The 24,373-nt window shown below is 38.5% G+C and overlaps 1 protein-coding gene across 3 annotated transcripts in view; it reads right to left on the bottom strand.

Annotated features, from left to right (window-relative positions):
- The window catches only part of CCNY (cyclin Y), a 124,099-nt gene that overhangs the window by 13,861 nt on the left and 85,865 nt on the right, over positions 1 to 24,373 (bottom strand). For all 3 annotated transcript variants that reach the window (XM_086466641.1, XM_086466642.1, XM_086466644.1), the window contains 4 exons: positions 18,282 to 18,382; positions 14,732 to 14,767; positions 10,811 to 10,868; positions 10,591 to 10,710 (listed from right to left, as the gene is read on the bottom strand). In XM_086466641.1, the coding sequence (XP_086322767.1) occupies positions 10,591 to 10,710; positions 10,811 to 10,868; positions 14,732 to 14,767; positions 18,282 to 18,382 (315 nt within the window). The remainder of the gene's footprint in view (positions 1 to 10,590; positions 10,711 to 10,810; positions 10,869 to 14,731; positions 14,768 to 18,281; positions 18,383 to 24,373) is intronic.

Raw genomic sequence — 24,373 nt, 5'->3', positions numbered from 1 at the left:
TTTATATTTACAGCACAAGACCTCACAGATAAAACTGTTGATTTTTCAGGGATTTTTCTTAAAAAATAAAAAACATACAAGTAGCAAGGTATCATAAACTAAAGCTGAATTATACAAGAGGCCAGATGCCAGACACCATTTCTTCTTTAGCTAGGATTTGCCTCTGCCTGCTGTTCTAATGCCAAAGTAAACCATAACGTTATCTTATAATACCGTAAAACAAAATATCACTAATTGTTCATAAATTTATTTTCCTTCATAAGGAAGGCAAAACCATTTAAGTACAAAATTACAAATTTTAATAACGGACTTGACACATAAACAATTTTGACTTTTTAGTTAGAGCATCACTCTGAAAAGATTCTGATGTATAAAATTTGGTATTGGGAGTTCTGCCTATGAAGGCTTTCCAAGTGGTGTACGAGTCCAAAATAAACAACACAGTTTAAACGCTCTGAGAAACTAAAATTAAGTCCCTAAAAATAAGCAAGTGGTCACTCCAAGGCAAGGGTTCAAGACAGAAACTGAAAGAAAAGTGTGTAAGTGGGTGAGGTGGGAACAGCGGTGGAGACTCAGAAGACTCACCTCTCCTCTATGTGGTCCAGTAATACTTAGAAAGCCACAGAAACACCAAGCTCAGTAAAAAGGTGGCATGTGGATCTCACCAGAGTCTGCACTATCCGACAGCACTATTTAAAAGGCTGCTTTTTGCCTTCCAGGCAGCTTGTATAAACAAACCCTTTACACACTATATTACACAAACAGACTTGTTCAACTTACCAAGCAAAACTGCTCCTTGAATTACGAACAAACAGCATACCCTGGAATTGTCCCCAGGAAGTAGAAGACTTCTTTAAAGCAATACACCGTGCTAATGCAGGGAACTTCATAAGCAGAAAGCACATGGAAGCTGTAATATCATGCCACTCAAATTGAGAAATGAACTTCATCTGCTTTACATCAGTGCTGAACTTGACCCTTTACTGTTAACGCAAACCTCTTAAACTTCAACTTCCCCACATGCAGTTTTAGTAGATTTTGAATGAATCTATAGATACACAAAGCATACAATAATCAGAAAACAGTATCCTTCCTTATGTGTAGCTCTAGCTAAGAAAGAGAGAGAAAAAAGAGAAAAAAAGAGAAAAAAGTAAGGATTCTGATGTGGGCTCAAATTCAAAGGCATTCAGAGAAGAAAAAGTAAACTGATAAGAACAGGGAAGAATGACATTGCAAGGAAAGACATAAAGGAGAATAATTCATAACAGATGAACTTAACCCTTGAGTACATGAACTTACACTCGAGTAAAAAGGGAGCACAAACTTGCTACTACCTTCCCACCAGCACTCAATTGAGAAATCAGCTTTAAAAATTAAATAGGAGCTTGATAAGGCACTGTTCTTATACCACCTTCATTACCATATTTGAGCACCTTTCAATAGCATATTGAAGGATATGAATAATCGCTCTTGAGTCCTTGGTGATAACTTGGGCTTAAATCCAGACATACCATTTGCTGGAGTGAAGTTCTGTATCATCTTCTGATAAAATCGAAGATGACAAACACCTCACCAGGAGAAAGGCACTTAGTGTAGCTTCTGTCTCCTTTCTTGAAAATGCCTTATAAGAGAGCATTTCATTTTGTTCACTTGCTGTGGCCTCCCTGACTCAGTCTTGGGTCTTAAGCTATGTGTTCAAGTAAGAGAAGACAGTAAAAGAACAAGACTTCTTGAAACAAACATCTGTAAAAGTTTACCGAGGTCCTCAGCTAATGTGGGAATTCACTGTGATCTAGGACTTGTCTCTCAAAGATACATCTATGCTGTCACATTAGTGTAGTTCTTCAACTTTCAACTAAGCTCATTCAGTCACGCACAGAGTCTTCGTTCTAGCGCTCTCTAGCTCTATTTTGGAGAGAACCAGGTGACTCTGCAGATAGTGAAATTTAGGCAGAGGAAAAGCTGGTACATACTTGAGCTCTCACCCTACTGATGTACAGCATCCTCATAACAGCCATATGCACATAGCTAAGTGAGCTCTGCAAATGTGAGAACGTGCATTATTCCTGACAAATGGAGCTCTCGACCACTGTTTTCATCTCCGAGCACTTCAATATACTAGGCCCAGGCCATGACAACGGCCCAAGCACCAAGATTTGACTTTGATGGGACACCAGAGTAAAAAGGAGAGGTAGAGTCTGCCGTGCATTCAGTAGCCTGCACTACTGAAGGGGGATGCTTCTGGCTGCTGCAAAGATGTGCTGAATCAGTACAGACTTTTGGAGAAGGGCCAGGCGGCTCTCAGCCTGCTTGAAGGAGAAGGCTGGTGGGTGGTTAGTGACTATGCTACTTATCCCAAACAAACCCATGGCTGGTGGGAGAACACCACCTGCTTTTGCTGGCAAAAGCAAGTGAGTCTTCCCACACGCAGGCAGGCATGGTCCACCTCATTAAAAAAAAAAAAAAAAAACAAAAAAAAACACCCTGAAAATGTTGCCCCTGTAATGGTAAATGTGACATACAGAAATCCCATTTGTATGCAATTATGTCCATACACTGAACAGTGTCTTAAACATGGGGTTTTTACCAAACAGACTTGGGATTCTGTGTGTAACATGAAGTTCAGTATATTCATGTTGTAATGAATTTCACTGCCTTGATTTTAAAAAGCAAAACACTTTTTACATAGGACTAGCTGCTGTAAAGTCATATAATAAAGCTCACCATAGAAAAGAATATTGTAACTCGCATCCCAGAATGCTGGAAGAAATTTACTTATATGTCAAAAGACCAACAAATGCAGAGGAGACAATGCCAGAAACTCTTTCTTTTAAAAAACAAAAGTCTGAAAACTTCATGTTCTCTGGATTATTTGGAAGATGTTCCTTTATAGAACCAGAACTAATAAAAGATAAAAATGAGCTTTTACTATTTAGAAGACATAATTTAAAATAAATGCCACGAGTTGCCTCTACCCACTTTTAACAGCTTTATCCATGCTTAAGAATGGAAATAAAGCTTAACAAAAAATTAAAGCTTGTTATACTAATGTTACTTTTCTTCAATTTAATTCACCCTTTGCAGCGCCTCTTCTGAAAGTAAGCTTTTGTGGCAGAACTTTTGAGCACATTCAAAAGTCGAATTCCAAAAAGACAACAGATTTATTCTGCCCTAATTCAACACCTAGCTCTCCTCAAACACTTTAATAGCTTCCAAGAGCCATCTTCATTACACCTATCGTTACCCACTTCGTTCTACAACTGTATGTTTATAGATTTTTTTACAGAATGATAACAAGACTATTCAAATAAAAGATGAAAGCTACTGATGTGACATTAGCAGAAACTCTCAGTGCCTCAGTCAAACAATGTATCATTCTGAGTTTTTCCCAGTTTGTAAAGAGCAAGTATAACTCAGTGTTAATACCAATATCACTACAATCTTCAAAACTCATTTGTAACTGTCGCAGTTGTCCTCAAACCAGGACAACAACATAATTAAGTTCCTAGCTGAATTAAAAATGCAGTTCTGATATCTGGAAAATACCAACAGACATTGGTTCCTCAATACATTTTTACTTACAAAATCAGTACCTTTGAGTCTGATACCTCCGTTATTAGTCTACTGTGTTTGGGAATAAACCACATGGTTTTACACGACTTGTCAGTCTAACAATCTTTGATGGACAACACTTGCATCCCATTGGAGACATCTTAACAACCTGAGCACACATCAGAAGATACTGCACAGGGTTAAGATTTCAGAAGAGCAATACTGGATTATTATTTTCCATCTCTTCCCACAGACTCGCACCAAGATTTTGAAATTTACACTTGGAATATCAGCAAATTATTATTTAACCATAATGGAACCAATCAGGTGATTTCCTTTGTTAAGAATTCATTTATCTGAATTAAAAAGCATTTAATTCCATTAATTAACTAAAATTACCACTCCACGGGTATAGATAATCCCAAATTGGCTTCGAGTTCAATGAACTCTGGAGAGGTTCATTAGTGTAGATGTGGCACCACAGGAATGTAGTTAAATGGCTTCCAAAGCCATTTCAGGTCCAGCAGAGGTACAGAACCAATTTGTTTCAGCACATATCTTGAACTCATAAATCTGCCAGACCCAAAATGACTCCACACTAACCTAGTTTAGATGCCTCTGATCTTAACCCCAGGACTTGGACCTGCAATAGCACGGTGGAGAAGCATTTAGCTGTCCATTATCACCACTAGTCCTGGGGAGCTTTTTTCATCCAGACACAGAACATGGCACAAACTAACAGGATCAGCAACAGCATCCAAGCTCCAGCAGGGCCACTGCTGAGCCAGAACTAATCCCTGAGGTGATTACTTGCAGTTGGGTGAATCCATTCTGGACTTCCCAAGTGCCTGAGAGTAACCACAGCATTCAATGTTGTCCCAGTTATCTAGGATGTCCTGCTCCCCATGATCCTGGATCGTAGAGAGTTGGTTACACAACATCCCAATCAACAGAACACAAATCTGTTTGAAGAAACTGAAAACTAAAGATAGCACTGAAGAGTCCAGTTTTAATTAGTGCGAAACAGCATCTCATTTTTTCCATCTCAGAGGACATTATAGCATACTTTGTGTATTATATAATACTCTCAAGTAGAAAGAAAAGTTAAAATACTGGAGGAGGTTTATTTAGTCTTTTTTTTTTTCCCCCTTCAGGAGGATATATACCAAATATGAAAGTGTCAAATCATTTCATTTCAGTATTTCATAATCCAAAAGAACACTCAAATTTTATAAAAATCTTACTATGGGGTTCTTATAGGAGTTTTGTTTCTCTTTCTTACTTCATTTTGAACCTGTTCAATGTTAACCTCCAATACCCCACACTAATACCTCTTATTACACTGGAGTTGCAGTATAAGCATCTAAAATACCGTAATTCTTTTTTTTAGACTTCCCTAAAACAATGGAGCAGGTTTTCTATAGAGATTATGAAATTTCCATCCTTGGAGAAATTCAGAACTCAACTGGGCAAGCCCTCACCAGCCTGATCCAGGTGGTTGTGCTTTGAGAAGCCGCCAGACCAGACGTGACCTCCAGATGTCCCTTCCAACCTAAACTATTCTGTGATTCTATCTGTCTGCAGTACTAGAATTTCCTGTGGTGCAAACACGGAGAGGTCAGAAGTTGTGCACTGCCTCCAAGGAGGCTGAGTGGGAGACTCAGCACAAAAGAAACAGGCAATCACCAAGGAATGTCACTAACATAACCAGAGTAATTCTGAATTTTGAGGCAGGAGCAAGAGCAAAGCATTGTCTTTTCTCATGCTGTTTTTATATTGCTTTATGTCAAATTCTGTCTCTATTTACCAATAAAACTCTAGTGGCTTTAACTATTTCTCACTTGACTTACATTGACAGAAAGGAGATTATGGGGTTTTTTTAGGTGTTTTAATTGAGCATCCACAAATGAACGCGTATTTGCAAAAACCTCATTCCGTCCCTATCCCATTTAAATTCCATATGAACTCGCTAGGTAACCCACATTATAAGTAAGTTGCAGGAGCAGAGAATACCTAATGAAACCAGTTTCCACCCCAATGCACCACGAAGAAATACACAGTCCTCTCTCTTTAATGAGAAAACTTTAGTGTGTCACAACACCTTGAAATTAAAAAGATATTTGTACAGAAAAAAATATAATTGGTAGTTGGTCCTATATAGCCAAATTATGGCTCTAATTCAATCAGTAAATTGCCATATGCTGTGTTCTAAGCAGTCAGCCAGTTCCCTACCACGATTCTCCAGAAATAACTGTGCTTTGCAATTGTTCAGCTGGGCATTTAAATTGTTCCATAAAGGTCTGGTGCCATCCATTTGGTGTAAAAGGACATCACATCATCATGGTCCTTGCAAATTCATCCAGTTTTTATTTTTGAGACCAAATGTTGAAAAAGAATAGCAAACACGGTCACAAAACTCGGAAAATGTGAACAACTGCAAAGTACCATTGTAGATACCTGTAGGACGCACTAATGGAACTGAAAGAAAAGTCACACATCTCCAGGTTTGCTCCCCAATTTACTCATTTTAAGACAAAGTTCTATAATACATATCAAATCCACTCAAACTATTAGGCAACATCAACTTTCTAGTCTAAAACTGGGATCAATATTCATTCCTTGCCCACACAGAAGTGCTTAGCGATGCATCAGGAAACAGACACCTTTTCTTTGACTGAATGTCCTCTTCTCTTGAGGATTTTAAAAAAATTCCCTCCCAATCCCCAGCTTCAACGTTCTCTTTTTGAGATGTTTATATCCCAGGAGGCCTAAAGCAAGACTTGACTAAGAGACATGTAAGTATTAACTGATAGTCATTCATCTGTTTTATGTTAGACTGTAGTCAAAAGATGAGAATAGCCTTAAAACCAGGGACCAGGATCTGAGTCTTCTACTCCTGCCAGTGGCCGGAGCACAGGTACAAAGTCCCTGTTCCTCTTGGCCTTCTCCAGAGCGTGCTCCGACACGTGGTCAGCTGCCAAAGCGCTCAGGACCCACAGCACAAGTGGAGAGACCTTCTCCCTGCGCCTGGGAGACCTTCTTCAGATGTGGCAAAGTGGTGGCCTTTGGCCACCTCCCAGGGAATGGTTGAAGCCCAGGACAAAGGTGGACACCAACAATATTGGAGAGACACAACTCTCCTCACGGGTTTCTTACATGAGGCAGAGCCCAGCTTCAATGCTTTGCCTTGCTCACCCAACCCACTCACAACCCCTTGCAGTCACTGAGAATGACTGTGAGAGTGACAGTGTCAAACCAGGCAATAAACAGCACTTCGCATTGTACTCTGAGGTCTTCAGAGGAACCTGCATCTCCAAAGAGCTGTTATCAGTTATAATACTGGGCCAGCTGAAAAGGACCTCTGCTGTAGATCAAGTGTCTCTGTGGAGACTCCAATCACTTTCTTCTGTGGTTTTGTTTTCTTTTAAACAAGTATCAGATTTTGATACTTCAACTGAAATATATATATATATTAAAAAAGTATTTTATCAGCATTTAAAAGTAAAAATATCCCAGTGAAAGGAAATAAATTAAAAGCTTTCTCCTTTCCAAACACACAGAAAACAAAATTCTTCTCAAATACTGTAATTTTCACAACACAGTTCAACAATATTCTCTCTCTACCTAGTTGCTGAATATGTGACTGAAGAGTACAGTAAGAACTCAGGAACATCTGGCTGGATTAATTAAATCCCTGTTTTTCATAAGGAGAATTTATTCTTACATACTTCAAATTTCAAATATCCCAGTATCAAATCCTCTCAGTCACAGTACGAACTTTGTAGCATATTTCAACAGCACAGTCCTCTGAACTCTGCAAAAATAATTCAGCTCATGTACTGTATGTATGTACACATCACTGTATCTGATCGGTCTATACCATATAGACTCAGCATATTGGCCTATTTGTATATTTGCAAATGTAAAATGTATCCTCTTTGGAACTGCTGTGGTCACAGAAGCATATAAGGAGCCTTAGATTTGGCCTATTTGCAAAAACTCAAGAAAGTCATGCCAAGGCAAAGCAGAAGACCATTCTCCTCTTCAGGTCTAGTGAATAGGATTGTTTTTATAGAACAAAAGAACAAAGCATAAATATTTAATTCTCATGACATGTAAACACTGTATTGTTTTCCTGTTGGTTGGGATAATGCTCCTGTTCACGTTTTTATTTGCTATCCAAGTAGACTAAGAGAAGTACAACTTGCCACCTCTGCACTTGAGACGGTGAAGATGAGACAGGTATTTTTCAGTTTTAGCAAGCGTGGGAACACTCTGGGTCAAGGAAGAAGCACATGTGTATTATTTTTCTCATAAAGTCAGGTCACAGAGTGTAGTTCAGCTGTTCACTGGGACAAAACCCCATTATTTCAAGACTTTAAATTAGTAACACAATTTTTAAAACTAATTTTATTCTTATGGTATTATTTTATAAATAGCATGAATTATTATTTAATTGTTTCAACCCAAGATTTTAATTTTGCACCTATCAGTATGGGAAATCTCTTGGCAGCTCTGGAGGCTGTGTGAAAATTAAATTTTTTGTTTAATTATAAATTGGTTTTGCTGTAATAATGGAAGCTTTAATTGAATTATTTTAATTAAGTGCTTGAAGCAACACAATGCCGGCTTTTTGCTGGAGACCAGCTTATCTAACAGCCTGGAGTTTCACATTTACTCAGCTCCTGTGCTGAACATAGAGACTGCTATACAACCAAATGTAACTGCTGCTTCTACCTAGCTAATGGCATGTAAAAGGACGAACAGAGAGTACATTCAACTACACACCTTAGACCATGTTAATAATCTGGGCAGTAAAAAAGGGTGGTTAGGATCATTTAAAAATAATTTTTAAACAGTGAGTGAAAGAAAAGTAATAGTTGTAGCATCTTGTTCAAAATGTACTGCCATCTCCACAGACAGACTTCCTGCCTTCTGGCAACCCTCCCAGGAGGAACGAGTGGCAGACAGGGCTATCAGATTGCTCTCTGATGGACGGCCAGACTATGGCAAAGCATAGGCTCCAGCAGAGAATGTGGTTCTCTTCTTCTCCAGACAGGATATCAAAATGGAAAGCACTTGGAGGGTTCATAAATAGCAGTATCAACACAATTAACATTTCAGGAGTGTGGGGAAGGGAGAAGGGTTGATTGCTTTTTAATGGATTAATTTCCACATTTGAACATTTCAGAAACAACACAATCTGTCTCTGCGGCCCTCCTGATAATATCAACAGATAACAGAATAGGACCTAGAAGTACAGAGGAAACTGAAAACAGCAGCAGCAGAATTTCATACTTGTAGAACGCTATTTATCCAAAAACTCTGAAACTTTCTGGAAACATGGGCAAGAATAGCAGAACAGTAACGCTGATCACCTGCACCAAACCTATCTGCAAATATCTGCATGGCTGCTTTGAGAACTAGGCTATAAAACAGTTTATCTGTTAACATTGCTTTGTGTAAAAAACCCAAGCCATCTAAGTTTTCAAGCACTAACAACTATGGAAACTGCCTCTGCAATATAACAAATGAGATAAAAAAAAAATTAGTACTTCATTGCAGATGACACCAAAAGAGTTACTTGCAAGGAAACCACATGAGAACCAGAAGAGGCAGGGAAGTAGTTACAAGTGAAAGATATTGAAATATATGCCAGGGTTAACAAGATCTGTTAAGATCTTTCCATGCATTGCAACAACAGGAAGATACTGTCATTAAAAAAAAAACAAAACAACCCTCTTCCTTTCTACTTAACAGTGCCCTCATTGATCAAACAACCTGAGATGGAACAACAGATAATTACAACAAGGTTCCACTGTATTTGACAGTAGATTAATTAAATTACAGAAGAACATACTGATTCACACAACGTATCTTGCCTCCAGCAGGAAACACTTAGGAAGAAAAAGGAGAAGGACAAGCACTTAGTGCAATTATGCAAAGGAGACAGACAAAATGTCATTTCAGAAAACAAGTAATGGCTGGGTCAAGTAACTAGGTAGAGTAACACTTCAAAATGTAAGGGTGGAGCACTGCAGGGTGTCTCTTGCCCTATTTCACTCATATTCCTGTTCTGTACTGGCTAGTACAATTTGTTCTGACTGTCTGAAGGAGAAAAGCCTGCCTACTAACCTTAGGAGCCAAGGAAGAGACATTAAAAGGAAATGTGTAGGTCTGGGCTTCAAAACCCACCTTCTCCAATTTCCCCTTCTTCCATCTAAAGTGCGTAACAAAGCTGTTATGAAATCGCATGTTGTAGTGGTAAAACCCCATTTTGTTCTTTTAAAATGTCTGAGTCAAGAACATGGCCAAAATCATGCCTGAAAGCTGAAGAGGCTTGTCAGAGTTTGCAGGATAAAAATTTCAGGAAAATTAAGAAATTCTCAGCTGGTAGAGATCACTTTAGCTCCTTTAATCTACATTGCTATGCTGATCCACACCAGCTGAAAAGCTGAACCTTCTTTTGTGTTGCGCTATTTTTAAGTAGCTAAACTTCAGCCTTGAGTACAATTGTCCAACCCTATGACACGGTCCTGAAAGACAAGTACAGTGCAAGTAAAAGATGTGTCATCACCAACATGTCCCAGTCACTCACCGAATCCTTCTCGCGCCCATCAACTCTTATTAGTGCTATTAAATTACCTACAGCTGTTCCTGAGTCTCTGCTGGGAGCTACAATGATACACAGCAAACCCCCCAAAAGTGGAAGCCTTTCAGCTTTTAACATTCCCTCCTGTTCAGACCACTTATGCCACCTGCATTTTCTATTAATCACCCTGGTGGCCTGTAACATTATCAGTCTGTGAGTGCAAGCCATAACCCCGGCTTCTGTGTCGCATGTTACCCAATCTCTTCTTCCACCACTTAATCTCCCCAAGAAAGTGAACTGTAGTATCTCTTCCCATCAAGAAATTTTCTTGTCTCCTTGCTGAGAAAAAATTCTCCAGTAGCACCTAGATTACTAACTCATACAAACCCAAGCTTTAAGAACAAAACTGGGTCTGTCAGATGGTTGATGTCATCTCTGACACTCACCAGGGTGACAATGGCACATTCAGCAGTCAGTTGAGCAGCACTGAACAACGTCCGAACAAAGCGGTAAATCTGTTTCTGCTCCGGGTCATGTTTGTCATAGTCTGGTGGCACTTCGGATTTCTAAGGAAGAAATACTTCCAAATAGGTGACTGAAACAAAACGAAGCAGACAGAAAGAAAGATAGTTCACATGAAAGGGAAGAAGAGGCAGATGAACTTACCGAAAGGGGATGAAGGTTTTCATCAAAAATATCTAAGAGCATTCTTCCGTCTGTGTCCCTAAAAAGTATTAAAACCAAAGTAGTGTCATTATCTGAATATGACAGCAGGCAGCTCTCATAGACAGACACAAGTGAATCGTTACAACTCCAATACTCCTCATGCTGTGGGGTGCTTGGAAATGCTGCAGAAACATGATGTTCAAATATCAGTTGGACCTATTCTGTCATAAGGTTCAGATGTAATATGAAATCCATATTACAAAGTACACTAAAATTTTTAGCTTTCAATGCCCAAGATATACAGCTTTTGTGTTCTCTACTGTGAGGCTTCTTCACAGCTTAACAATTACTACTATAAACTTATAATAAATTCAGCCTGGCTTACTCTCCTTTTCTTAACTTCATCATATTAATCCTTGCAATCTCGTAATTCCTCCTCTTCCTTTATTGTCAACATCATGAACATTTACAAATATGCAACATTATTTTTACAGTTATCCTTTAGTTATGAGAGACATACTTCACTTTTTATTTATTTGTAAAACCCTATCTACTAATGATTTCTGAAAACACAAACAAGTACATACAAAAAAAAAAAAGCCAGACAAAATTATATTCCTAATCATTGGTTTTATTTGCTATTTCTCCCTCAGATCCCTGTTGCTCAAGATCAGCACGCAAGTTGATGTAACTTCACAAGCCTAACCTCCGGTATGCAATATAAGGTTTTTGCTGTGTGTAATCTTGGCAGGAACACTAACAATCACAAAAGCGAGTGGTATAACAGTACCAGTTAGAACTGGACACTTTCTGGACATACGCATCCATGTGACCCACTTATTACAATCCCATCTTTATTTATAGCATCCCTGGTACTCTGGTCATAGAGTTCTTAAGAGAGAAAACACTGAATACGTTTTCTATCTTTACTCAGCAGCACGTGTGTCTCAGAGCAGGCAAACACGAGTTTTACAGCAGATTCAAGTCTACAAAATGTACTTACTAGCAGCTAACATTTAAACCTCAACATCTGAAGGTGACATTTTTTCTGCTATAAAGGCTGCTAACACTGTAAATAAAGACTTTTTTTTAAAAAAAGTACGTAAATTAAAACAAAAATCAGATTTGAGGTAATTACTAGAAAATTCCTAATCAGCAAGGATTTTAGGCCAGACTCTTTCACCCCTACATAAAATGGCTAGTATCTTAGTGCAGCAGTCTCACTAAAATTCACTGATGCGCTACATTAAACTGTGGCCCTCCACAAGGAAAAGAGAGAAAGAAAGAATTTCCTATTTTATTTCTTCATGCTGTAGCTGCTGTAGCTGTTATGAAGGCACAATGTGATTGCCCTCAAAAAAATCTATTATGCACACACACACAAAAAGAGCTGATAGGTTTTCATCTTCATTAGTACAAATTCACATTGTTATCTTTCAAAAATGAACCATCTACTAATTGATCTCAGCATTTTTTCATGGTTAGTTTGTAGGGGTTTATTTTATTTTGTTTGTTTACTTAGCAAATTCACCAATACTTATGCATTCCTCTGAAAACAAGATAGGTGTAGTCTTTTACTAAGCACAACAAAAGCTGCAGTAAGCCAATCAATGTAACAATGCTCAGAGACTCTGCAAAAAGAAGAGATGATAACTAGAATGTTACAATTGAAAGAAATGTGAGAAATATAAGAAGGAACAGTCTATTTCATGCATAGTTTCTCAAAAATCTGGGCCTGGTGATGGTTTGGAATATTGGGAAGTAATTTAGTTTTAAGCCTACTATGCAGAAAAAAAAGGAACAACTAAATACTGACTGAAAAGAATTCTTCTCTGGCAGAGCAGTGTTTGACTCATTTTCTGTCAAAATCAGCCTGGAGTCTGTGTAAGAGTTACAGTGGCTTCTTACTCCCCACACCCCATAACGAACCAAAATCTAGCACATACATCAACAACTTCCTTTTCACCTATAATGGCCGGAAACAGAACATACGTTTTGCTATTGCTGTTTCAGCAGTAAGTACAACTGAATGCTGTTACCACGTTGTCCCTCCGTTCCTAAACCAGAGACAACTGAAGACAGAACAGTCACTTCACATCCTTCATTTCAGAGTTATTTGATGTACACGAGCCTGCTCCAGCACCACTGCCGAGCCCACCTGCCCTGAGCGTGGCAGAGGGTGCGTGTACCCACCCCACCCCCAGCAGCTGCAGGAAGGAGAAGCGGCAACCAGTTCTTCCTCAATAAATCACCTCTCCATCCCAAAAGCGAAAGGACAGATAGCAAGTTTCCCAAGACAATAACATTCAGAATGCATCTGTTTTCAAAACACTGACATGGGACTTTTCAGTTTCTAAAAGCTTAGCCTCTCTGTCTAGTAGTTGTAGGACAGATTTGCATCAAGTTCTGTAACAGCACAAACAGGCATAATTTACTGCAGACAGGAATCAGCTCCATGGCAATCAGCACAAAGCAAGTCTGGAGTACTTTGGCTCTGGATTGCTTTGGCTCTGGAGTCCGCCTGCTCGACTGTGAACTCTTACTGAAGTTTCTCACTCTTTGTAGTCCCAAATGTGCCCCATTCTCCTAAGCCTTTTACTCAACTGATATGATACTTCACAGAGCACTTAAGAATAACTTATTTCCACAAATCTTTAGAGTCTGATTATCTTTGATATCTCTATTATTTATTTAGTGAAGCATAGTAAAAATTGAGTAGCTAGCCAAACTAACTCAGGGACAATGGAGGATAGGGGGGAAAAGGGAACCACAGATGGATAAACAAGTAATCCAAGCATGATCACTAATGCCTGATTTCCTGGGAAATGAGATCATAAGTTTGCAGAAAGATTTCACTCCAATTTTTGCTTTATATATTGTCATGTTTCAGTCCAAGGCCCACTGACGTCTTGCAAAGTCTTCTAAGAGCTTTCAGCAGGGATCAAGCCCTAAGCCTTTCTGCCCTCATGCACTTCTAAAGATTCCTCTTTAGATGTCAGCCTTGTTTCAAGAAGGGTGATGGGTTCCAGTGACCTGAAACATGGTCCCGAATGACATACTAGCTTAACTTTAAACTTATGAGTAATTCCTTTTGTTCTATTTGGACTTCTTACAGTCCAGAAGAAAAAACATGTAAGTGGCTTGTTAGATTGAAATTTAAGCCAAGTTCTCTGGAAAGACACATTGAAAAGCCATGGACACAGAAGTCACTTGAAGTATACAATCTCTCTTGAAATGCCAGGAAATATTATTTGTGACACGTCACGAGGACAGGGAATTTAAGATACAAAAGCACAATTCATCATGAAGAAAGTTAATTTATGTACCAAGTTATTTTTTAGAGAACCTGTTTTCTATTCAATTTCAATCAACTTCACTGAACAGAGATCTAAACCATATTACACCAGAAGAGATAAGCCAGGACCTGCCCTGTTTCTGAGCCATCTTGAATTACATCTATTCACAGTGTTACTCTTACTGTATAATTAATGTTTTTTATTTCAAAATCCATTAACAGTAAGTGATCATTGATTTACACAGTTAACTTTACAAAGGTGTAGCTAAAAAATATAGATCTGAAAGACACTATTTAGATTTCTCCATATGTAACTGCAACATATGCAACAATGCAGAAGTGCCCAGTGCACATAAAACCGAACACGGAATTGTTAAAATTTTTCAACTCTAAACTATATTTCCAGATTTATGATATGTAATCCTCTAATTTTAATTTTTCTAAGAAAAATAATACATACAAAACCACAAAAGAACGTGTTTCTCATTTCTAGTATGGGAAATACAAAAATTACTACCCAAAAACATTTTGAAAGAAACAGAGCATGTATTGGGCAGTTTGGGTTTGGGCAGTTCATTTGTTCTGATTAAAGATATCTTCAGTACAAGATTTCATTATTCACATACCTGTTTTTGATGTGGTAATATATTGCAAGAGCTACACTGTAAAGAAAAATACAGAGTTAATATTTCAGGATTCTCAAATTATATTGTCATATTAACTTGCACATTTAAAACCTAGCACAATGCATGACAAAGTTAGCTTAACAGCCTATTTTCCTCTGTTCACAGTTAGATACAGGAAAACTGCTGTAAACAGACAATTTTAAAGTATTTGTTCAGCACACTCTGAGCTCCTCCTTTTCACTAGAATTGAAGTACCTTACAAAAATACTCATATTCCACATACCAAGTTGCACATACCTTCCATTTAATGCCCTACTCCACAATAAAACTCCTACTGACTTCCACGGTTGAAGATAAAGCATCACAGCCATCGGACATTCTCTTTTATTGTTTGCTGATGCTGCCAGGCTAACATGAAATGTTTTAATCACTGTTGGCTTATGATTTTATATTTAAGTCCATTAACTTCTGGCTGTCTTTCTATGTAGTTACTCACACACCAGACTCAAATACCAGGCCTCTACAGTTTTATGGTATCAAGTTACTTATTTTAACTCAGGAAAGACAACTCCCTGAATAACTTAGTGCATTATGCATTTCCCATGTTCTCAGTCACACATCAAAGTACCTCTGTTTATATTCTGTGCAAAGACAAAAAGTGTCCTTATATTCACAGACAGCTAAGATTTTAATTACATATATCACTAACTGATCTCATTCACATTTGAGACTGAAGAAAATTAAGACATGGCTTCGCATGGTTATTCTCCAGTTTCCAACTCATGACTCCAGCTCTATTGAAGGGACACATGCTTTACTCATGATAGAGCTTTACTGAAGGATAAAGCAGCACCAGCACCCTCTCTACTTGCTTCAGCAGCGTAAAACCCAGTCAAAGCTAAAACGGGAAGGAGGGAGTTTACTGATTCTATTTGTTGACAATTTGTCAGTGATTCACTGTAAGATGCTTATGTCTTATACTGATGCGAAATTACCATTTTTCTTTTTTCCACAAAAGGCCCTTTAAGAGTCCATTGGTTGTCTCTGTAATTTTATTCCAGAATTTTCACACAAAAACTGACATACTGTGTGTTAGGAAAACAGTATGTTGGAGCTACCCCATTAGTAGAACTTTAAATTATTTCAGGTTGGTTGGTTTGTTTGTTTTTTTGAACAGCCATGTTCAAGGTATTTTTTCTTACTTGAAACTAAATATATTTTACTAACTTTGTATGAACATCATAGCTTTTACCTGGCTGAATTAATAGTTTTTAGAACATGAATGCTTTTTAAAGTTTGTTTTGTTTTGTTTTGTTTTTCCTGCAGATGCATATTTAAGGAATTAAGAGATACAGTGTACCATGGACACAGAGGACACTGTGTACAAAGGACACAGTCCCCAATGAACACAGAAAACACACTTATGAATGAATTTAATTTGACTGGAAGCTATTCACAAAATGAGTTAGTCCTAAAATTTATTTTTAAATTATGCCCCTAGGAACACACTTGCAGCTCCAGTTCACTTTATGAAAGCAGATGCAAGAATCTATGTGCAGAGCTCTGCTTGGTGCCCATATGGTTGCTTTTGTAACAAAATGTCAAATTAAGTTTAGAAAATATTTACTATTTAGAAATCCATATCAGAATCTGAAAGTCTTTCAGAGCTGTAACAGATTAACTCAGATTCAAGTTTCATTCTGCTTTTCATACGCTGGTTCAGCTGGCACTCAGTGTGCAGGGAAGAAGCTTATGAGCTTTCCATCACCCTACCCTGGCCACCCCATCGATGTTGCAGATCTCCAGCAGATGGGCTAATATTTTAAACACACCTGTGTGTAGCATAACCCAGAAGAAATAAATGAACCAGGCAAATACATCCTTCATAGATTTACCTACGTGTAATAGTCATTTATCTGCAGAGACTGCCAGAAACGAAGTTGTACTACAAAAGCAGTAATACTGCAATCTCCCCACCCTGAAATCTGTTAAATGCACAGCCAGACAGGAGAGAAGAGGACGAAATGTCTCCTCACCCAGAGGCCTCATGTGCCGGAGTCCAGTTTCTCACCCCACATAACCCCTTTTCAAACCCTCTGACCCCTGGCAGCTTCCAGCCCTTCCAGGCCAGCAGCGTGGCCCCAGCCCTGCACGACTCCCCCCGCCTGGGCCCAGCGCCGGCTCTTCTGCCCAGACACGTGCCCTCTCCTCCTGCAGCTCTGCCCCCAGCCACACACCCCAGGTCTCTCCCAAACATCATCACCTTGCTCCCCTCCAACTTGTCTTTCACAAAGCTGCTGCTGGCCACCGTGGCCCACCAAAAACACTTCTGAGCTGCTGCAGACAACTGAACCCATCGCTTCTTTTCACGAGCAGTCCCAGTTCTGATGCAAAAAGGGACCCAAAATGCACCCAAAAGGCTGCACTTACAAAAACCTGCACACAAAGGATTTTAGAGCAGAAGAGTATGAGATTCCAGGAGGTAAAAAAACCCTCAAAAACAAAAAAACCTTTTTCCAGCATTCAGCTGAATTATTTTTAAGTTACTAATTAAAGAAACTTGAGGAAAAGCAAGACTATGTTTCAGGCAGAAACAGCTGATAAGGAATTCAGTGTCAGTCTGACTTCAAATCCCTTCTCCACTCCTCTCTTTTTTTCTTTTTAAAAAAAAAAAAAAAAATAAGAACAAGTTTTAGTCACCACCAACATTACTATCTCCTTTGGATATGTTAGTCTAAATACATTTGTCTCTCAGGTAAGTATCTCTGTAGCATAGATTTTGTCTTAATAAATTTTCGCATACAAGTACACCAAGGTAGCCATCCTACAAACAAATCAGGACAGTATTATCAGCATCATAATAAACAAACAGCATAAAATGCCTGAGCATTTGTTCTCTAATTTTTTTCCCTTACTGTACAAAATGTAAAGAACACTACAACTATCAATTTCATTTCTCTCCAAATGTAAAAAGGTGAAACGTGAAATGATCATCTGAGACGTCACCTGAAGTAAAAGCCCATGTGTGCACCACATACAAAAGCTCCCCACTGCTCTGTAATAAACTGCCAGTACCCTTGTACTCCATAAGGAAATTAATCTGAAGGCAACTAATTTCCATTTAAAACAGAAAACTGGAAGGAAAGCTTAGCAAATGAGCATTTTCTCATGAACAGAAAAGAGCTCTTCAATTTCAGATAATTCTGAAATTCTAAATAAGTTAGTTTTGAAGATTCATCCAAAGCAAGCACCCAGTTGAACACTGAAGCACAAGGATTTCAGCTGCTGGAATCTGAGATCCTTAATTCCTGCTTTCTGTTGAGATGTGCAGTATTGAGGGGTTGATTCTACAGAGACCTGAAATATGAGTAATATCCTTTAATCATCCTATTAACTGCCTCTGGAGCATGACTGTATCAAATAAATTTACTACTTCAAAAATGAACACCTTTGAGATGCTTGCTTAGTAATGATTCAGAAACATGCATATGTAAATACATATATATACACCGTACAATCTAGCAAAAAAAAATAATATTATAAAACCCACCATTTGATGGTATACTTGAGGTTTGGTTGACTGACTGTGCTGTCATCCAGGAAAATAGTGGAGCAGGAACTGTACTTCCTTCTCAACTGCCCAGGAGGATGCTATGAAAAACATGCAAAAGAACAATGGCAATTATGTAATACCAAAGAATTTTTCTGAGGAGATGCAAGACTTTAGAAAAAAATTAATTTCTCTGTCTCTCACAATGACGCACACAGTTATGTGATCATGTTTTGAAGCAGTTCAGAAAGTTCAGAAATAATTACCACTACAAAAGTCACAACAATCCCTGCCTTAGCCTTGACTAATGCTTTCAAGTCCCAGTCTTCCCTCCATCCCTCCTTCCCCAAAACCATGCAAAAATTTTTGTGCAGATTTACTCAAATACATACATACATTTGGAAAGCAAAGATGAACAAGACCTATGTTTCTGTCCTCGTTCCAAAAGAGTAAGTGGAAGAGTCAAAAAGAAATCGTGTTAACAATGAAGACTGATTTAGAAACAGATACAAAACCATGCTTGCAGAAGAGATAATTAAAAAAATATCCAACAAAGAAATGCTACCAGAATGAAGTAGGGGAAGAGGTCTTTATAGTAAACTACTAAAACCTCTCAAAGTCAATAGGGAAAATTTAGAAAAATTAATTCATCCAGAATAGATTGTTATTAGACAGGAAGAAAATTGATCAAAGGATGTAAGAGAAAGTGGATATGCAAATAAAAAAGAAACACATCTCTTAACAGAATAAGTTTTCAACAGATTTCAATCCTATTTCTGCACTACTATAGGAAAACATTGGAAAACTCAGCCACAAAATGACATTTGACAACACTAATTTCTGAAGATTTTTTGTTGAGAGGGCTTCTCCTTCAGCTGTTTAGAGGAGCCAGCACTCCACTGGTCTAAAGAGAATAGTTTCATCATATCAGCTAATAGCTGTCACAGTCATTAATGCCCTCTGATTTTTAACCTTGCTTATTCTACCTACACTAGTGAATAACTTGACCAAGAACCTGCGTTAGGGAAGTTAAGACCAGTCAAATTACATGTTTAACTTACAACAGAATAGGTTTAAAGTTCAGTTGGCACATCGACATGGAAATTTTAATTTGCATTATAATAAATGTTGTTTCCAGCATTTCAGCTGAGAGACCCATGTCAATACCATCAGTGGAATCCACAGACATTTACCAGCTCAGAGCAACCAAGTATCTAGGCTGTGGCCTCCAAGTATCTAGGCTGTGACTCCTAATTTCCAAAACAGGTATTTTGAATGCCAGCACTCCATCATCTCACTATCGTTTCATTTTCCATAGGCAGCAGGCTTCTTAGCAGCAACCATCAGATAGTGAACAGATAGACTCCTGGTAAAACCTACATGCATCTGAGTCATCTTTCTATTTTTTCCCAGCTATGAGTGAGAGTGCATTAGAAGTCTTGTGTTAATTGAAAAAAAAAAAAATGTCTGAAGCTGTTACAATTGTAGAAGAATTGTGTTCAAATTATTTGAAAGCTCACCAACAAATTCTATCAAGGTCCCTCACTTGACCAATACAATCATGAGCTGAACTGCTTTTCTTGGAAGTGAAAAGGTTTACTGAGAAAATTAATATTATCCCCCTCCCGCCCCGTCCCCGCCCCCCCCCCGAAAATTCTCCAGGAGTTTGGAAAGGTACTTCGTAATACTTTGGAAGCTCATAATCCATCTACCTTCCAAGCTATTATACATTAAGCAAGGCAACAAACAGAAAATTTAGAAACACTGGAAGCATTACTGCCCTGAAATGTATTATCTACCACTGATGTACACAGAGAGAATTACTCGTGGACTGGTGATTCACAGCTTTTATTCTACCACAGATCAGTTAAAATTTCTGGATTAGTCTGTTGAGTACCTTCCACAGGCATGATACAGGCAAAGTAACTTAAAACCAGCTAAAAATGAGGCTATTTAGTGGTTGAAAAAAAAAGGAAGAGGTACAGACATTTCAGCATAATTTAAAAAAAAAGTACATGGAAAGTTTTAATTCTACATTTTAGGTGTCAACATGTTTCGAAGGTTTAGATAAAACTGAAGAGAAATGGACTGGATTCATCCAAGGCAAGCATGAGTAAAAATCAAAACAACTCTGGAGCAACACCACTGTCAGATTTACATTTTCTTATGTAAACAGCACTCTCAACATTTGATACATGTCAATAATTACAGCCATGCACCTTATTTCTGAAACTACCACATCACAGAACTCTCCACGGTTTACAGCCCACATCACACTTTGTTAGGCTTAGAACTTTTCACACTTCAGAAAAGTATGTGGTGGCTTATGCCTCACTTTCTGTTCAGAACAAGTTGGCAGAAACGGGTACCTCTCCCAGTCTGAAGAATGGTGCCAAGTGTAAACCTACTATCTTGGGCATACATACAGATCTGTGCCATGTGAATAACTAACCTATCGGTAGATCAACATTCCCAGCTTCTACTCTGACATCCAACTGCAGCCATATGGTACGCCAGGTAACAGACTTTCTGCCTTTTCCAAATTACTGGAAAACACTCTTGGTTTCATATTCTAGCTTGACGAAGCTGGAAGACGTCTAAAGTCCCACAGTTCAAATAGGCTTTTCTGAACGTCCATAAAATGCTGCAGAGGAACCTTCTCCATCCTTGCAGAGGACAAAAGAGGTTACTGAGCACCATTTCAGTATTCAGCACTGTCCTACAGAGAAACCCCCTTCTTCAAGGAAGGATGTGTACACCTGAAATGGTACAGGAGCTTAATGCCTTCACATTTCAAATGCATCTTGGCTGACCACAAAAATCTTCCATTTAGACAAGTCATAGAGGCTCTAAGCATGACAAAAACAGAAGAGCTGAGAAAGCATACATAGAGCCTTTGAAGAAATTAGCCAAACCTTCTAACATTAATGGGCTCCTTCTCAAGTTCTGTCCCACCATTAAGGCTGACACGATCATATAGCTCCTTTTGTAAATCTTCATATGCAAACATGACAGTGAACATAGGACATGTGGAGCCTTGACAATCTCTGATATTACAAATATTTACAAATTAAAAGTATCTCATTGATATGAAGTGGGGTTTACTTCATATGTACTTTAACTTGCAGTAGTGATACTTTTGTATCCAAGCTGAGATTCAGTAGATGTCATACTTCTAAACTTCAGCAAGACTTCTGACTTCATCTCGCACAAAATTCTCAAAGGATGAAACAAGGAAAACACAGCAGGGGAAAACTACTTGGAAAACTATACTCTGGTTACCCAGGGATCACTTTCAAATTGGAAGGTTGAAGTAAGGGACATTCCACAGAAGTCTGGCCTACTCAACATAAAATACTGAGCAGTAACTTTGATAACAGAATCAAGGTATTTTTTTACTGAATTTGCAGCTGGCATTAACTTGCAGAGGACTCTCTTATAAAAAAAAGGAGAACACTGTATGGGATTTAAGGAGTTACCATGTATACAAGGGTAGAGCACGCTTCCCCTTTGCTCAGCTGGAATTTTATGTCCACTTTTGACCACTGTATTTCAAGAAAGATTAATTGATTTCAGAGAGTCAGGAAGAGAAAGCAGCAAGATTAGTCAGAGGTTTGAAAAACCTGATTTAGAAGGAAAAATTGAAAGACTGGAGGGGTTCTCTCCAGCAACAAAACAACAATTAAGTCATGTTGAAGGGAGTTCCAAAGAAGCAAATGTTCTCCGTGACCACTGTAGATGGGATACAAAAGAGCAGGCTTATATTGAACTAGGGAAAATTAAGATTGGACATGAAAGTGTGAGAGGAGGCAAAAAACCCCACCCCAAACCACCACCTTTTTCTAATAGCAGAGATAGCTTGAGTGACTTGAGCAGCGATAGAATCTTCATCACTGGGAGACTAAAGAAGAGGTAAAACGAAAATATGTCAGGAACAGCTTAGACATGGGATTCTGCTATTAGGCAAGAAACTAGACTGAACAACCTCTTGAGATGAATTCTGAACCAATTTCCTACTACTTGGTGATTTCTTTTTGTGAAGATTTGTAGCTCTTTACTCCAGAAGCAGTTGTTATTTTTCTCATTTCAACCGAAGATGTTCATTAAGAAATGTAGACATTACAGGTTATAATGAATACATAATAGCAGTTTTGTGGAATGTCTTTCTGTACAGGAAAAGATGTATAATAGAAAAATTTGCTTTATAACTTGCTAAGCTTTCACATGTGTACAGAACAAGGTCTAAGACATCAAGATTCAATGTACTTTCATTAATGCCAGGTGTTTCAAGCTCTTAAAAACAGCAGGTTTCCCCTCTTGCACGGCTAGTACTAAGGGAATATCACTGCTTTATTTTTCTCCCAGTTTCATCCTGAAATCTTCCAACTTTGCAAATCATGTTTGTTTTAAGATGTTTGAACAACAGAATTTACTTGAAGTTTACATAAAACACATTCTATCAGAAGTAGAATGGCTTAGTTTGCCATCAAAATCATACCAGCTCTGCAGAACTGCTTCTATGCCTGCTATGAAAGGAATTACAACAAATTTCTAACTAAATTACAATGAGGATACATAAAAGAATTAATTTCTCTCAGCTTTCACTTTGGCATCACTCAGAAACTAAACCTAAATTTGTGGGGAAAGGGGAAGTGTTACTATTTATTTTGTTAAAATAGTCATTTTAGGGTGGTTTTGAGTAGAAACAGTTAACAGACGTGTGCATACTGACCAAAACCCACACTCAGAATTGACCAGAAGGGGTACCATCCAGCTCTGTCCTGGAAGCTCTTTAGCAACACCAATATGGCATGCTTCCCTGATGCTTAGCAGGGTTTGTTCATTTGGGCGCAACACTTCTCTAATGAAGCTATATAGCTTTTGTACCAGAGCTGGCCGTCAGCCAGTCAGCTTCCAGTTTGGCAGAGGAGCTTCAGCCTTTTTCCGTGTTTTTGCATTTATCCATCAAAAGATAATTTGCAGCTTCTGTCCTAAATAATGATAGAACTGTCTCTTCTTCCATCAAACCAGGTTAAGTTATTGCATGATTTTAAAAGGTACTATTAAGCAGTGTTTCCTCCCATGGAAAAATTGGGCTCTGCTTGCACCCGTCTGTGAAGACATGCCCATTAGCTTCCAGGCACCAAAGGCTGGCCAAAATGCTAACAGGCAAAACTGACGTGTAAAAGTACACACGAAGCCAAAATACAATAGCAAGCAAAAATACCAGGGCTGCTTCTGACTTGGTAAAGGGAGGTTCCTATCTTGGAGATCATCTGTTGCTTCAGGACATGATGTAGTTCTGACAACATTTTTCACAGAAGAAACATGATTTTACAGGTCAACAAAGTGCTTCCAAAATCAAGCCAGTCATGCAACACCATTCTCTGTGTGGCTCTACAAAGCTCTGCATTTATTTCCATTGTGCATAAATTTGATATTACAGCATAACTGTCTACATTTACTGGCTAGATACAGATATATTCACCTGAACAAAAGCTATAGGAAACTGCACCATTGTATGCTTACCTTTCTCTGCCAACATCTACAACAAAAAAAGATCCAGTCCAATCGCTTTTAAGTAACACCCATTGTACCTCATCAGTCTATGACATGATTCAACCTTGTCCTCAGTTGATTAGTTTCACTAATGTTTGATAATGTCCAAAACTGATGTCTTAGACCAGACCTGTACTTGCAAGTTCTTTTGCTCTCAAAGCTTGTCCTTTCTCATGTGAACTAGACAAAACTACGCCAGCATACCACCGGGCTCTTGGGGAGGCTCAGCACCCATTGGTAAATTCTGCAGCACACACAGGCCCTACCTAACCACTGAAAAGCACCCTGTTTTACAAACCTGGAAGATTAAATATTTCTTTGAACACTAAAAGCAGCCCAAAGGCTTATATTTACATAGCATGTAATTGCTAGTGTTGTGCAATTTGACCACAGGGACTTTACTAGGCTTCCACCACAGCAAATATTGTATAGCAACCTTGTAAAAACACTTTCCTGCATGCTCTCATTCTATCTTAAAAGTTATCTTTTGTTCCTCCCCCTAGAAAAGTTTGTCACTTCGTACAACTTATTGC

Source organism: Leptosomus discolor, chromosome 6, assembly GCF_034619465.1.
Source record: "Leptosomus discolor isolate bLepDis1 chromosome 6, bLepDis1.hap2, whole genome shotgun sequence".
NCBI classification, from domain to species: domain Eukaryota; kingdom Metazoa; phylum Chordata; class Aves; order Leptosomiformes; family Leptosomidae; genus Leptosomus; species Leptosomus discolor.
This window is presented reverse-complemented; position numbering and strand designations above follow the sequence as displayed.